The 16,245-nt window shown below is 49.7% G+C and overlaps 2 protein-coding genes across 2 annotated transcripts in view; both read right to left on the bottom strand.

Annotated features, from left to right (window-relative positions):
• Positions 1–16,245, bottom strand: part of MCTP1 (multiple C2 and transmembrane domain containing 1) — a 1,090,031-nt gene that overhangs the window by 882,585 nt on the left and 191,201 nt on the right. The gene's annotated exons all lie outside the window — the stretch shown is intronic.
• LOC122924671 (attractin-like protein 1) overlaps positions 5,675–16,245 on the bottom strand; it is a 164,519-nt gene continuing 153,948 nt past the window's right edge. The window contains exon 5 of the mRNA XM_044276003.1: positions 5,675–6,727. Coding sequence (XP_044131938.1) covers positions 6,603–6,727 — 125 coding nt within the window. The 3' untranslated portion in view covers positions 5,675–6,602. The remainder of the gene's footprint in view (positions 6,728–16,245) is intronic.

The following is a 16,245-nucleotide window of genomic DNA, read 5'->3' as shown; positions in this document are numbered from 1 at the left end:
GGTCACTAATAGCTGATCTGAAAAGGTTGTGAGCAACATTGCCACATATCACTGGACACCCACTGGAGCTAGCCAGTCGCCATCACTGCGGAATGATGCCAAGGAGGACACCCACTGGAGCCAGCAACTTGCCTTCTCTGCGGAATGATCCCAAAGAGGATACCCACTGGAGCCAGCCTGTAGCTACCACTGAGGAATGATCCCAAGGAGGACACCCACTGGAGCCAGCCTGTAGCTACCACTGAGGAATGATCCCAAGGAGGACACCCACTGGAGCCAGCCTGTAGCTACCACTGAGGAATGATCCCAAGGGGGACACCCACTGGAGCTAGCCAGTCGCCATCACTGCGGAATGATGCCAAGGAGGACACCCACTGGAGCCAGCAAGTTGAATTCTCTGAGGAATGATCCCAAAGAGGATACCCACTGGAGCCAGCCTGTAGCTACCACTGAGGAATGATCCCAAGGAGGACACCCACTGGAGCCAGCCTGTAGCTACCACTGAGGAATGATCCCAAGGAGGACACCCACTGGAGCCAGCCTGTAGCCACCACTGAGGAATGATCCTAAGGAGGACACCCACTGGAGCCAGCCTGTAGCCATGACTGCAGAATGATCCCAAGGAGGACACCAGCCTGTAGCCATCACTGCGGAATGATCCCAAGTAGGACACCCACAGGTGCCAGCCAGTCACCATCACTGCAGATAGGAGGATACAGATGCCAAGGAAGACAGATGAACGCCGCTCTAGTTCTGCCTTGGAGACTGACTTGTCCACAGATAAGTGGCTTCTGTCAGCTGAGGGTGGCCGCTGCTCACATGCTTAGCCCCGGAGCTGTGACCTGCTTCCTGGTGAAACTGTTACTAGTTAAAGAGTTTTAGGTAAATGAAGAGTAATCTCTATATACATTTCTATTTTGTACTGTTTTCAAGATCTCTGATGGCTATCAGTGAATGAGGGCCTTCTAGTTTCCATTCAGAGGTGGTAAGCCTGTACACAGCTGGTTCGGATACAATTGTATCAGTCTACATAATGCCCTGTGAGACGACCAGCCAAGGAGATTCATTGTAACAAACTATCAGAGAGATGTGTGCAGCAGCTGCCGCCGTGTTCAGCACCTAACACATCTATCTGATCACAAATTGGTTGTTTTTACAAGCGAAACACCGTGAAACATGTTTCATCGGCAAAAGTCAACACAAAACTACACCAATTTGTGGACCTGTACTGTGTTAATTGACAACGTGGTAAACTACCGGCCTGTGTGAATACAACATTAGACAATGCTCTGTGAGTATCTGATCCAAACAGAGAGTTACAAACCCCTAGAGGGAGTTTACTAGTTAATAAAGTCCTGTGATTACTGCAGCATAGGCGCTGATTCAAACAGCGAGTCTGCAGTGTGAGAATGGAGACAGCTGTACTAACTTGGAGGAGACGGTGAGCGGGCTGCAGTTTTACTATAATATGGAGGACAATAACAGCTTCCCGTCAGTAAATTGGATGAGCGACCACACAGGTCCTATAGGTGAGGGTCGCAGGGCATGAGGATGATGCCATATGGTGGTCTCACATGTAGCCTGATGCTCCCAGTGATGGGTGGCAGTCTTCTCTGCCTGTATCGCCTGCGGGTGACACGATACCAGATGGCGCTGCAGAGTACGGTGTCGCTAATGGGGCAGATATCACTAGAATGATCAGATCCCAGGTCCAGGGAAATCCTCGCTGCAGCCTCGGTGGTGACCGGGCACACGTCCACTTCTGCAGTAAATGGACTTAATAAAGACTTGTCTACACAATAAAAGGACCCAGAGAATGTGCTAATTACAGACAAGTCTGCAGAGCATCGCCCGCTGCTGATATTACAGAGCATCGCCACAGACGTGTTATACACCGCAGCATCACAAGCTAATATCCTTAAAGGGACGGTCCTGAAATGGAAGCGCTGGGACTGGGAATACTCTTGTTTACAATGAAACCATGCTGACACTGTGGAGGGTTTGTTACAGTGCACCAGTCTCTCACCTGCACGGACACAGCTGAGGGTTTGAGACAAATGCATCAGGTTAAGGCTCCATTCACACGTCCGTGGTGCGTTGTGGATCCGCAACACACCCGCCCGGCACCCCTATAGAAATGCCTATTCTTGTCCGCAGCTGCGGACAAGAATAGGACATGTTCTATCTTTTGCGGAGCTGCAGACCCGAAGATTGGGGCCGCGCTCCGCGGATGCAGACAGCACACTGTGTGGTGTCCGCATCCATTCCGTCCCCATAGAGAATAAATGGGTCCGCACCCATTCCCCAAAATTGCGGAACGGATGCGGACCCATTTGCAGACGTGTGACTGGACCCTTAGGAATATTCTAAATAGGAATATTCCCTTTTGGCCTCATGCACACGACTGTTGTTGTGTTCCGTGTCCGTTGTTCCGTTTTCGTGATTGACTTTCAATGGGTCCGTTGAAAACTCGGAAAATGCACCGTTTGTCATCTGCGTCCGTGATCCGTGTTTCCTGTCCGTCAAAAAAATAGGACCTGTCCTATTTTTTTGACGGACAACGGTTCGCGAACCCATTCAAGTCAATGGGTCCGTGAAAAAACACGGAGGCACACAAGATTGTCATCCGCGTCCGTGTCCGTTTTTTTCCTATAATTTTCAAGGCAAGCTTGACTTAGATTTTTTTTTCACTTTTCTGGTCTGGTGATCCTCCAAAAATCAAGGAAGACACACGGAAGAAAAAACGGACACGGATCACGGAACAACGGAACCCCGTTTTGCAGACCGTGAAAAAGTACTGTTGTGTGCATGAGGCCTTTAGTGACAGCAAGCAGAGATCTTGGTGAAGGATTGATACACAAGGTAATGTTACAGAACAGATCTCAGTTCCTGGACAATGATTTCCATTGGTATGGTCCGGACGCACCGGGTGTTATACATGTGTCTACTCTAGTCGCATCCAGAGCAGCAGTCACAATTCGGCTGTTATATCATGTCTTATACTCCAGGCACATTCACATTTTACTGAGAGACGTGATGTGCAGACATCTTGTGACCGCAGCTCTGGAGGCGACGTCTTCTTCAAACTATTCTTAAGCAGAAGGGACTGGACCCCGAAAGCGTCTCATCAGGCCCCTGACACCTCATTGAGGCACTGACACTCTCTTTCCTCTGGTCTCTCACGCCCTCTCTTCTCTGGTCACTGACGCCCTCTTTTCTCTGGTCGCTGACGCCCTCTCTTCTCTGGTCGCTGACGCCCTCTCTTCTCTGGTCGCTGACGCCCTCTCTTCTCTGGTCGCTGACGCCCTCTTTCCTCTGGTCCCTCACACCCTCTTTCCTCTGGTCCCTCACACCCTCTTTTCTCTAGTCGCTGACGCCCTCTTTCCTCTGGTCCCTCACGCCCTCTCTTCTCTGGTCGCTGACACCCTCTCTTCTCTGGTCGCTGACACCCTCTTTCCTCTGGTCCCTCACACCCTCTTTTCTCTGGTCACTGACGCCCTCTCTTCTCTGGTCGCTGACGCCCTCTCTTCTCTGGTCGCTGACGCCCTCTCTTCTCTGGTCGCTGACGCCCTCTCTTCTCTGGTCGCTGACACCCTCTTTCCTCTGGTCCCTCACACCCTCTTTTCTCTGGTCACTGACGCCCTCTCTTCTCTGGTCGCTGACGCCCTCTCTTCTCTGGTCGCTGACGCCCTCTCTTCTCTGGTCGCTGACGCCCTCTCTTCTCTGGTCGCTGACGCCCTCTCTTCTCTGGTCGCTGACACCCTCTCTTCTCTGGTCGCTGACGCCCTCTCTTCTCTGGTCGCTGACACCCTCTCTTCTCTGGTCGCTGACACCCTCTCTTCTCTGGTCGCTCACGCCCTCTTTTCTCTGGGCACTGACACCCTTCCCTTGGGTCAAACACTGACACCCTCTTCTCAGGGCACTGACACCCTCTTTCCTCTGGTCGCTGACGCCCTCTCTTCTCTGGTCGCTGACACCCTCTTTCCTCTGGGCACTGACACCCTTCCCTTGGGTCACACACTGACACCCTCTTCTCAGGGCACTGACACCCTCTCTTCTCTGGTCGCTGACACCCTCTTTCCTCTGGTCCCTGACGCCCTCTTTCCTCTGGTCCCTCACGCCCTCTTTCCTCTGGTCCCTCACGCCCTCTTTCCTCTGGTCCCTCACGCCCTCTTTCCTCTGGTCCCTCACGCCCTCTTTCCTCTGGTCCCTCACGCCCTCTTTCCTCTGGTCCCTCACGCCCTCTCTTCTCTGGTCTCTCACGCCCTCTTTCCTCTGGTCCCTCACGCCCTCTTTCCTCTGGTCCCTCACGCCCTCTTTCCTCTGGTCCCTCACGCCCTCTTTCCTCTGGTCCCTCACGCCCTCTTTCCTCTGGTCCCTCACGCCCTCTCTTCTCTGGTCCCTCACGCCCTCTCTTCTCTGGTCCCTCACGCCCTCTCTTCTCTGGTCCCTCACGCCCTCTCTTCTCTGGTCCCTCACGCCCTCTCTTCTCTGGTCCCTCACGCCCTCTTTCCTCTGGGCACTGACACCCTTCCCTTGGGTCACACACTGACACCCTCTTCTCTGGTCGCTGACACCCTCTCTTCGGGTCACTCACTGACACCCTCTCCTTGGGTCACTCACTGACACCCTCTCCTTGGGTCACTCACTGACACCCTCTCCTTGGGTCACTCACTGACACCCTCTCCTTGGGTCACTCACTGACACCCTCTCCTTGGGTCACTCACTGACACCCTCTTTTCTCTGGTCACTGACAACCTTTCCTTGGGTCCCTCACGCCCTCTTTTCTCTGGTCCCTCACGCCCTCTTTTCTCTGGTCCCTCACGCCCTCTTTTCTCTGGTCCCTCACGCCCTCTTTTCTCTGGTCCCTCACGCCCTCTTTCCTCTGGTCCCTCACGCCCTTTCTTCTCTGGTCCCTCACGCCCTCTTTTCTCTTTTTCCTTGGGTCGCTGACACCCTTTCCGTGGGTCGCTGACACCCTTTCCGTGGGTCGCTGACACCCTTTCCGTGGGTCGCTGACACCCTTTCCGTGGGTCGCTGACACCCTTTCCGTGGGTCGCTGACACCCTTTCCGTGGGTCGCTGACACCCTTTCCTTGGGTCGCTGACACCCTTTCCTTGGGTCGCTGACACCCTTTCCTTGGGTCGCTGACACCCTTTCCTTGGGTCGCTGACACCCTTTCCTTGGGTCGCTGACACCCTTTCCTTGGGTCGCTGACACCCTTTCCGTGGGTCGCTGACACCCTTTCCTTGGGTCGCTGACACCCTTTCCTTGGGTCGCTGACACCCTTTCCTTGGGTCGCTGACACCCTCTCTTCTCTGGTCGCTGACACCCTTTCCTTGGGTCGCTGACACCCTTTCCTTGGGTCGCTGACACCCTTTCCTTGGGTCGCTGACACCCTTTCCTTGGGTCGCTGACACCCTTTCCTTGGGTCGCTGACACCCTTTCCTTGGGTCGCTGACACCCTTTCCTTGGGTCGCTGACACCCTTTCCTTGGGTCGCTGACACCCTTTCCTTGGGTCGCTGACACCCTTTCCTTGGGTCGCTGACACCCTTTCCTTGGGTCGCTGACACCCTTTCCTTGGGTCGCTGACACCCTTTCCGTGGGTCGCTGACACCCTTTCCGTGGGTCACTCACGCCCTCTTTACTCTGATCACTGACGCGGACATCCGCTGAGGAAGATGTTTTATTGGCGGTCTCTGGCGGCGTGTCCTGCCTGCTGCTATAAACTGTACATTGCGTCCTATACATTAAATATTGTACATGTTCAGAGCAGTTACAAAAGAAGAAACAGAAGACTGCCCCAGCGCGGCATGCACCCCCGACACAGAGAAGAAGAGCGCCCCCCGGGGTACAGAACAGGCCCACGACCCTCACAACCCGGGCATGTACAAACAGCGGCTGCACACCTGCTCCACGAGCTGTGCCGTCACATGACCCTCTGTACACACACAAAGCTGCGTCACGCTGCTTCCTGGGACACGGAGCTATGTGCCAGGCGGCGTCCTGCCGAGGTCGTCTCCCGGATTACTGATCGCTGCTGTTTATTGCACTGACCCGAGGAAAACGAAAATATAAAAAACGTAAAAAATATATTAAAAAACCCGTCCCGGGTCGAGTGGCGATTCCCTCGTCATCCTCCTCCGTCGTCTACAATATTAAATATGTTTGGTGCGTGGATTGTGTCCCTTTTACAATAATTTCGTGTTCGCCCCGAATCCCTTACTGGTTACGGACATGCTGCAAACCCAGAATCCACGCCCCGTGGCCCCAAACTCTACATGGTATTTACACGCATGTCTAATAGCGACACTGTCTCTTTAATTCTGTCCGGGGCGGCTCCGGTAGATGCACAGACGCCTGGATGGCGCCACTCCGCCCCTGCTCCTTTTTTCACCAGTCCGTAAGACTTTTCATGCAGTCGTTCTCCATCCTCCACGGCTCTGGGAAGCTCACAGTCGCCTGCGGACTTCCGGCGGATCCGCCTTGCTGAGTGGGTTTCGTCGCTCGCTGGAAGCCGTTTCAGAATTGTTACAAAAATGTTTTCAAAAAAGAAAAAGAATAACGATACATTGTCACAACCCTCCAGCTCCGACAAGGTTCAGACACAAGTTCCTTGTCTGGTCGGAGGATGCGGCTTCCGGTTCCGAACACATGAGCTTTTGTCTTTGCAGTCCAAGGATTTCTGCTGCGATATGTCGATGAGGGCGCTAGCGATGGCGAGACCTGGAAAGAGAGGAGAGAGAGGTGACAAGGAGCAAGAGAACCCGTCCTCTACCCGGTGCAGAGCTGAAATCTCCCAGCAGCCCCTGCTGGTGCAATGTCAGCTTACCCGAGTGCATTCTGGATGAGCAATGTAATGTATGTACACAGTGACTGCACCAGCAGAATAGTGAGTGCAGCTCTGGAGTATAATACAGGATGTAACTCAGGGTCAGTACAGGATAAGTAATGTATGTACACAGTGACTGCACCAGCAGAATAGTGAGTGCAGCTCTGGAGTATAATACAGGATGTAACTCAGGATTAGTACAGGATAAGTAATGTATGTACACAGTGACTCCACCAGCAGAATAGTGAGTGCAGATCTGGAGTATAATACAGGATGTAACTCAGGATCAGTACAGGATAAGTAATGTATGTACACAGTGACTGCACCAGCAGAATAGTGAGTGCAGCTCTGGAGTATAATACAGGATGTAACTCAGGATCAGTACAGGATAAGTAATGTATGTACACAGTGACTCCGCCAGCAGAATAGTGAGTGCAGCTCTGGAGTATAATACAGGATGTAACTCAGGATCAGTACAGGATAAGTAATGTATGTACACAGTTACTGCACCAGCAGAATAGTGAGTGCAGCTCTGGAGTATAATACAGGATGTAACTCAGGATCTGTACAGGATAAGTAATGTATGTACACAGTGACTCCGCCAGCAGAATAGTGAGTGCAGCTCTGGAGTATAATACAGGATGTAACTCAGGATCAGTACAGGATAAGTAATGTATGTACACAGTGACTGCACCAGCAGAATAGTGAGTGCAGCTCTGGAGTATAATACAGGATGTAACTCAGGATCAGTACAGGATAAGTAATGTATGTACACAGTGACTGCACCAGCAGAATAGTGAGTGCAGCTCTGGAGTATAATACAGGATGTAACTCAGGATCAGTACAGGATAAGTAATGTATGTACACAGTGACTGCACCAGCAGAATAGTGAGTGCAGCTCTGGAGTATAATACAGGATGTAACTCAGGATCAGTACAGGATAAGTAATGTATGCACACAGTGACTGCACCAGCAGAATAGTGAGTGCAGCTCTGGAGTATAATACAGGATGTAATGCAGGATCAGTACAGGATAAGTAATGTATGTACACAGTGACTCCACCAGCAGAATAGTGAGTGCAGCTCTGGAGTATAATACAGGATGTAACTCGGGGTCAGTACAGGATAAGTAATGTATGTACACAGTGACTGCACCAGCAGAATAGTGAGTGCAGCTCTGGAGTATAATACAGGATGTAACTCAGGATCAGTACAGGATAAGTAATGTATGTACACAGTGACTGCACCAGCAGAATAGTGAGTGCAGATCTGGAGTATAATACAGGATGTAACTCAGGATCAGTACAGGATAAGTAATGTATGTACACAGCGACTGCACCAGCAGAATAGTGAGTGCAGCTCTGGAGTATAATACAGGATGTAACTCAGGATCAGTACAGGATAAGTAATGTATGTACACAGTGACTGCACCAGCAGAATAGTGAGTGCAGCTCTGGAGGATTATACAGGATGTAACTCAGGATCAGTACAGGATAAGTAATGTATGTACACATTGACTTCACCAGCAGAATAGTGAGTGCAGCTCTGGAGTATAATACAGGATGTAACTCAGGATCAGTACAGGATAAGTAATGTATGTACACAGTGACTGCACCAGCAGAATAGTGAGTGCAGCTCTGGAGTATAATACAGGACGTAACTCAGGATCAGTACAGGATAAGTAATGTATGTACACAGTGACTGCACCAGCAGAATAGTGAGTGCAGCTCTGGAGTATAATACAGGATGTAACTCAGGATCAGTACAGGATAAGTAATGTATGTACAGAGTGACTCCACCAGCAGAATAGTGAGTGCAGCTCTGGAGTATAATACATTATGTAAATTGATATTATAATACCTCAGAATTTTCAAAAATCACTACTTATTTTATATTCAGCAGCTGAAAACCTGCCCTGTCCTAGTCCTGCCTGCACAGCTGCTGGGTTGTCTCAGTGTATCAGTGTAGGTAACAGCCGAGGACAAGAGGTAGATTTTGCCGTTTTGCTCGTTGTCTGCAGGCGCGCTACGTACATGATGCAGGTAGAGGACATTGATGTCCACCTATAATGTAACCCATCTGTGCCAGTGATATGGACACGCGGTGGAGATCTGGGGCACCACTATCGGAGGTGCCCTCACCCTGTACACAGCGACCCAGTGGTGTCTATAGGGCAGGATACAGACCTAGAAATGGGAAGGGCTTCTGCGGTGAGTAAAGAGCGGACCTGGAGAAACGCCATAAACACGTGGGGGGGGGGGGGTGGGGGCAGATACAAATGGAATTATTTGATGCATTTATATTCGTTGCAACGTCTTATGAATTGCAGCTATGAGGGACTACTATACCGGAGGAATGGCGTACGGCCGGGCGCGGCGGGTCAGGTGCTATAAACGATACCAGTTATTACGTCGATGATGAAAGAAATATAATCAAGAGAAAGAAAAATGGCGCAGTCTGTCGATCAATATGGCAGATGTATTATTATTATAAATGTGCGTTTTCTGTTGATACATGAGCCTCGAGGTGTAATCGACGAGCGGCCGTCAGGAGGCGAGCGGCGGCCCCTAATCACCCGTCACCGCGCTCTGATGGAAAAGTGACAAATGCAGCATCCAGGTCAGAAATCCATTTCTTTTATAATTTGTGTGGCCGAGCGGAGAGATAGCGGAACACTGACAGACGCCAACTGACGACGGGCGCGGGGGAGGGGTGCAGCCCCAGTGGTTGTTCTGGACTCTGGGAAAGCTGGGTGACCAGTATGTGTGCAGAGCCTACACACTCCCATGAGGCGGGAGGCACGAGACGTCGCCGCCATCTGGGGCTCGGACACGTTTTGCAGATGATGAGTTTCGCTCTTGCGTCAGGGGAGGCTCCGATTTCACATGCGCTGGAAATGTGCTCCTAGCCCCACATGTAACACGATCTCCCAAGTCCCACAATACCCGCGACTAATTAAGGAGAAGGAGACGATAAAATTGCCATTGATTAATTGGCCTCTTCGGGCCGCGAGGCGCGATCACATGACGCGACGCCCAGAGAGGACTCGCCGTCCGTTTATGAGGCACAAAGCAATTTCTCTCATCATTAAAGCTGGAAATGAAAAGCCGCATGAAGTCGCAACCGCCACGGCGTCCCCTCGCCAAACAGACCGCACTGTAGGCGAAAAAAAAAACTAAAAATAAGATTAAAATCTGAAACTGGCAGAAGCCCCCAGAGCGACGCTCATCCGTCATCCATGAAGCAGACACCTCCAGAGTGACGCATGAAATCGGAGACCCCAGGACGCGGCCACCAGCTTGTACATATAATGCCAGCTGCCATATCAGAGGCAAGGACTCCGGAGCTGCACTCACAGTTCTGCTGGTTGTTACTGGTCAGTAAGCTTGTCCTGCAGTCTGTCAGTGGAGTCCAATAATGACAGGGGTCCCCGGGCGATGGTAAAGGGGTCTCCCTGCAGCGTAAATAGAGTACAATATCGCCATTTTTGCACCATTATAAAAACATACAGGAGTTTCCTCATTTTGTAAACCTGGTGACTGACGACACCTTCACGTCGCGCAAAATCACGGATCCCTCCGCTTTTTTCCGCTTTGACCATTAATAGACAATGAACGATTTCAGCGCCAACTCCTTAATCGTACAATTACGGCCCCATGCACACGACCCTTTCGTTTTTGCGGCGGCGCGCAGGACGTGTTCTATCTTTTTGCAGAACGGACATATGGATGTGGAGAGGACACGGATCATCCATGTGTCTGACCAGCAAAAAGAGAAGAGCATGTCCGCAAAATGCAAATACCGGAGCCACTGAAAACCGTGCTCCGCAAATAACACACGTGTGGCTGCGGAATGCATCCGTATTTAGCAGATCTCCGATTTGCGGACAAGACTGATATGGCGGAAATGCAGACTATTGCTCCCTGTTATCAGCCATGAAAGCTCCCTGCCCCCGATCACAACTGACTGATATCAGCCGCTCCACTTATAACGCTGCAGCGCTGATATAACCTGTGGGTTGTTATAATTACTGGCTGCCATGTCCCACCGCACAATGCATTGTGTTTACAGTCCTTTATATGGATGCTGGGATCTGTAGTTCTTCTGATGGTCTGCAGATCTCAATTATAAACATCTTGCTCGTATCACTGCAGTAGAACAGAGAATTACATTATATGGGCATAAAATGCATTAGTTCAGCAGCGATGCCACCTGCTCAATACCGTGAGCGCCAGCTCTGAGGCTTCTGTCTTATTCAAGGAGAAATTTCAACAACATTATTGTGCCTGTGATGTGTGCTCGATCAGGAATATACTCCCCGTGCTGATCCTGAGTTACATCCTGTATTATACCCCAGAGCTGCACTCACTATTCTGCAGGTGCAGTCACTGTGTACATACATTACTTATTCTGTACTGATCCTGAGTTACATCATGTATTATACCCCAGAGCTGCACTCACTATTCTGCTGGTGCAGTCACTGTGTACATACATTACTTATCCTGTACTGATCCTGAGTTACATTGTGTATTATACTCCAGAGCTGCACTCACTATTCTGCTGGTGGAGTCACTGTGTACATACATTACTTATCCTGTACTGATCCTGAGTTACATCCTGTATTATACTCCAGAGCTGCACTCACTATTCTGCTGGTGCAGTCACTGTGTACATACATTACTTATCCTGTACTGATCCTGAGTTACATCCTGTATTATACTCCAGAGCTGCACTCACTATTCTGCTGGTGCAGTTACTGTGTACATACATTACTTATCCTGTACTGATCCTGAGTTACATCCTGTATTATACCCCAGAGCTGCACTCACTATTCTGCTGGTGCAGTCACTGTGTACATACATTACTTATCCTGTACTGATCCTGAGTTACATCCTGTATTATACTCCAGAGCTGCACTCACTATTCTGCTGGTGCAGTCACTGTGTACATACATTACTTATCCTGTACTGATCCTGAGTTACATCCTGTATTATACTCCAGAGCTGCACTCACTATTCTGCTGGTGGAGTCACTGGGTACATACATTACTTATCCTGTACTGATCCTGAGTTACATCCTGTATTATACTCCAGAGCTGCACTCACTATTCTGCTGGTGCAGTCACTGTGTACATACATTACTTATCCTGTACTGATCCTGAGTTACATCCTGTATTATACTCCAGAGCTGCACTCACTATTCTGCTGGTGCAGTCACTGTGTACATACATTACTTATCCTGTACTGATCCTGAGTTACATCCTGTATTATACTCCAGAGCTGCACTCACTATTCTGCTGGTGCAGTCACTGTGTACATACATTACTTATCCTGTACTGATCCTGAGTTACATCCTGTATTATACTCCAGAGCTGCACTCACTATTCTGCTGGTGGAGTCACTGGGTACATACATTACTTATCCTGTACTGATCCTGAGTTACATCCTGTATTATACTCCAGAGCTGCACTCACTATTCTGCTGGTGCAGTCACTGTGTACATACATTACTTATCCTGTACTGATCCTGAGTTACATCCTGTATTATACTCCAGAGCTGCACTCACTATTCTGCTGGTGCAGTCACTGTGTACATACATTACTTATCCTGTACTGATCCTGAGTTACATCCTGTATTATACTCCAGAGCTGCACTCACTATTCTGCTGGTGGAGTCACTGGGTACATACATTACTTATCCTGTACTGATCCTGAGTTACATCCTGTATTATACTCCAGAGCTGCACTCACTATTCTGCTGGTGGAGTCACTGTGTACATACACTACTTATCCTGTACTGATCCTGAGTTACATCCTGTATTATACTCCAGAGCTGCACTCACTATTCTGCTGGTGGAGTCACAGTGTACATACATTACTTATCCTGTACTGATCCTGAGTTACATCCTGTATTATACTCCAGAGCTGCACTCACTATTCTGCTGGTGCAGTCACTGTGTACATACATTACTTATCCTGTACTGATCCTGAGTTACATCCTGTATTATACTCCAGAGCTGCACTCACTATTCTGCTGGTGCAGTCACTGTGTACATACATTACTTATCCTGTACTGATCCTGAGTTACATCCTGTATTATACTCCAGAGCTGCACTCACTATTCTGCTGGTGCAGTCACTGTACATACATTACTTATCCTGTACTGATCCTGAGTTACATCCTGTATTATACTCCAGAGCTGCACTCACTATTCTGCTGGTGCAGTCACTGTACATACATTACTTATCCTGTACTGATCCTGAGTTACATCCTGTATTATACTCCAGAGCTGCACTCACTATTCTGCTGGTGCAGTCACTGTATACATACATTACTTATCCTGTACTGATCCTGAGTTACATCCTGTATTATACTCCAGAGCTGCACTCACTATTCTGCTGGTGCAGTCACTGTACATACATTACTTATCCTGTACTGATCCTGAGTTACAACCTGTATTGTACTCCAGAGCTGCACTCACTATTCTGCTGGTGCAGTCACTGTGTACATACATTACTTATCCTGTATTATACTCCAGAGCTGCACTCACTATTCTGCTGGTGCAGTCACTGTGTACATACATTACTGATCCTGAGTTACATCCTGTATTATACTCCAGAGCTGCACTCACTATTCTGCTGGTGCAGTCACTGTGTACATACATTACTTATCCTGTCCTGATCCTGAGTTACATCCTGTATTATACCCCAGAGCTGCACTCACCATCTGTAGACTTCACAGCTGCAATCTTCCAGCATCCCCTGCATTACAGTCCGTCAGTGAAGCTGTTTGGAGGTGTCTGACTACAAGCCTGCTGACTGTTTCTAATAGCAACCAAGAGAGCGCAGCTCTGGAGATAATACTGTATTATAATGTTCCCCTCTGATACATCTCTGCTTTCTTCTTGATCTCTGGGGCGGGGGCCGCACCATATTTAGGGGGATTATATCGGGGGGGGTCACATACTGAACTCCATTCATTTCTGAGCAGAACAAGGAGCGTCTCTGTTCATCTTCTAGAATCTCTGAATCTCTGATCTCATCTCACAAGACCCGACGCTGAGAACCGGAAACCGGAGGCGACGCATCCAGACCGTGCCCGGCGCAAACTGGTAAAACACGAACCGCGCCAGTATTCCAGCAATAATAAACCGCTACAATGTAAAGTTCATTACCCGCCCCGCGCAGATGTCACAACAACAATGGCCTCGCCGCACGGGGTCACCGCACGTTTTTACGCTTTGGTTGCTATAGAAACCTGAAGAAAGTAAGCGGCGATGACTAGTCAGTAAAGGTTAATTGAAGTATAATTACAGGCGTCTGCGCTGGAAAGCTGTTAGTGCGCCGGCCGCCATCACCTGTCATTTTCTGTGTTGATCGCGCAAAATACAAACCAAAAGCTAATTCCATAGGACGACCCCCCCCCTCCCCTCCCCCATCTCCTGCGGTTTGTGTCCACCTCCATACTGACCGCAGAGCCGCAGTGGACACGTTAACACCTCTCTTCAGCTGCATGCTGTCTTCTACTCTAGTCACAACCAAAGCTGCAATTACAACTTAGCAGGTATCCTGTGAGCAGAACCGGATATCTCTCGACCGCCAACTACTGGTTCACGGTCTGTCCACAGCAATGTATTCTGGGAAATGTAGTGTTACCACAGAGGTGTAATAATCTGCAGAATATATCACTTTCAGGAGGTAGAGAGGACAGAGCGATGTTCTGCAGATCTCTAGAGAGGTCAGAGGTGTAATAATCTGCAGGATATATCACTATCAGGAGGTAGAGAGGACACAGCGATGTTCTGCAGAGCTCTAGAGGTGAGTGGTGTAATAATCTGCAGGATATATCACTATCAGGAGGTAGAGAGGAGAGCGATGTTCTGCAGATCTCTAGAGAGGTCAGTGGTGTAATACACTGCAGGATATATCACTATCAGGAGGTAGAGAGGACAGAGCGATGTTCTGCAGAGCTCTAGAGGTGAGTGGTGTAATAATCTGCAGGATATATCACTATCAGGAGGTAGAGAGGACACAGCGATGTTCTGCAGATCTCTATAGAGGTCAGTGGTGTAATACACTGCAGGATATATCACTATGTATCAGGAGGTAGAGAGGACAGAGCGATGTTCTGCAGATCTCTAGAGAGATTAGAGGTGTAATGATCTGCAGGAGGTAGAGAGGATAGAGTGATGTTCTGCAGATCTGTAAAGAGGTCAGTGGTATAATAATCTGCAGAATATAGCACTATGTATCTGTCAAGAGGTGGAGGGAGCAATGTTCTGCAGATCTCTAGAGAAGTCAGGGGTGTAATAATCTGCAGGATATGGCCTCATGCACACGGACGTTTTTTTTCACGGTCCGCAAAACGGGGTTCCGTTGGTCCGTGATCCGTGACCGTTTTTCCGTCCGTGGGTCTTCCTTGATTTTTGGAGGATCCACGGACATGAAAAAAAAGTCATTTTGGTGTCCGCCTGGCCCTGCGGAGCCAAACGGATCCGTCCTGAATTACAATGCAAGTCAATGGGGACGGATCCGTTTGATGTTGACACAATATGGTGCCATTTCAAACGGATCCGTCCCCATTGACTTTCAATGTAAAGTCTGGAGTTCTGTTATACCATCGGATTGGAGTTTTCTCCAATCCGATGGTATATTTTAACTTGTAGCGTCCCCATCACCATGGGAACGCCTCTATGTTAGAATATACTGTCGGATATGAGCTACATCGTGAAACTCATTTCCGACAGTATATTCTAACACAGAGGCGTTCCCATGGTGATGGAGACGCTTCAGGTTAGAATATACAAAAAAACTGTGTACATGACTGCCCCCTGCTGCCTGGCAGGTGCTGCCAGGCAGCAGGGGGCAGACCCCCCCCCCTGTTTTTAACTCATTGGTGGCCAGTGGGCCCCCCCTCCCCTGTTGTTAACTCGTTGGTGGCCAGTGTGCGCACCCCCCTCCCTCCCTCCCTCTATTGTTTTAATACATTGGGGCCAGTGTGCGCGCGCCCCCCAACCCCCCCTCCCTCCCTCTCTTGTTTTAATACATTGGGGCCAGTGTGCGCGCGCCCCCCCAACCCCCCTCCCTCCCTCTATTGTTTTAATACATTGGGGCCAGTGTGCGCGCGCCCTCCCTCCCTCCCTCTCTCTATTGTTTTAATACATTGGGGCCAGTGTGCGCACCCCCCCACCCCCCTCCCTCCCCCCATTGTAATCATCATCGGTGGCAGCGGAGTAGAAGATTTTCATACTTACCTGGCTGCTGGCTGCTGCGATGTCTGCGTCCGGCCGGGAGCTCCTCCTACTGGTAAGTGACAGCAATGCGCCGCACAGACCTGTCACTTACCAGTAGGAGGAGCTCCCGGCCGGACGCAGACATCGCAGTAGCCAGCAGCCAGGTAAGTATGAAAATCTTCT

The sequence above is a fragment of the Bufo gargarizans genome, chromosome 1, assembly GCF_014858855.1.
Source record: "Bufo gargarizans isolate SCDJY-AF-19 chromosome 1, ASM1485885v1, whole genome shotgun sequence".
In the NCBI taxonomy this organism is placed as follows: domain Eukaryota; kingdom Metazoa; phylum Chordata; class Amphibia; order Anura; family Bufonidae; genus Bufo; species Bufo gargarizans.
This window is presented reverse-complemented; position numbering and strand designations above follow the sequence as displayed.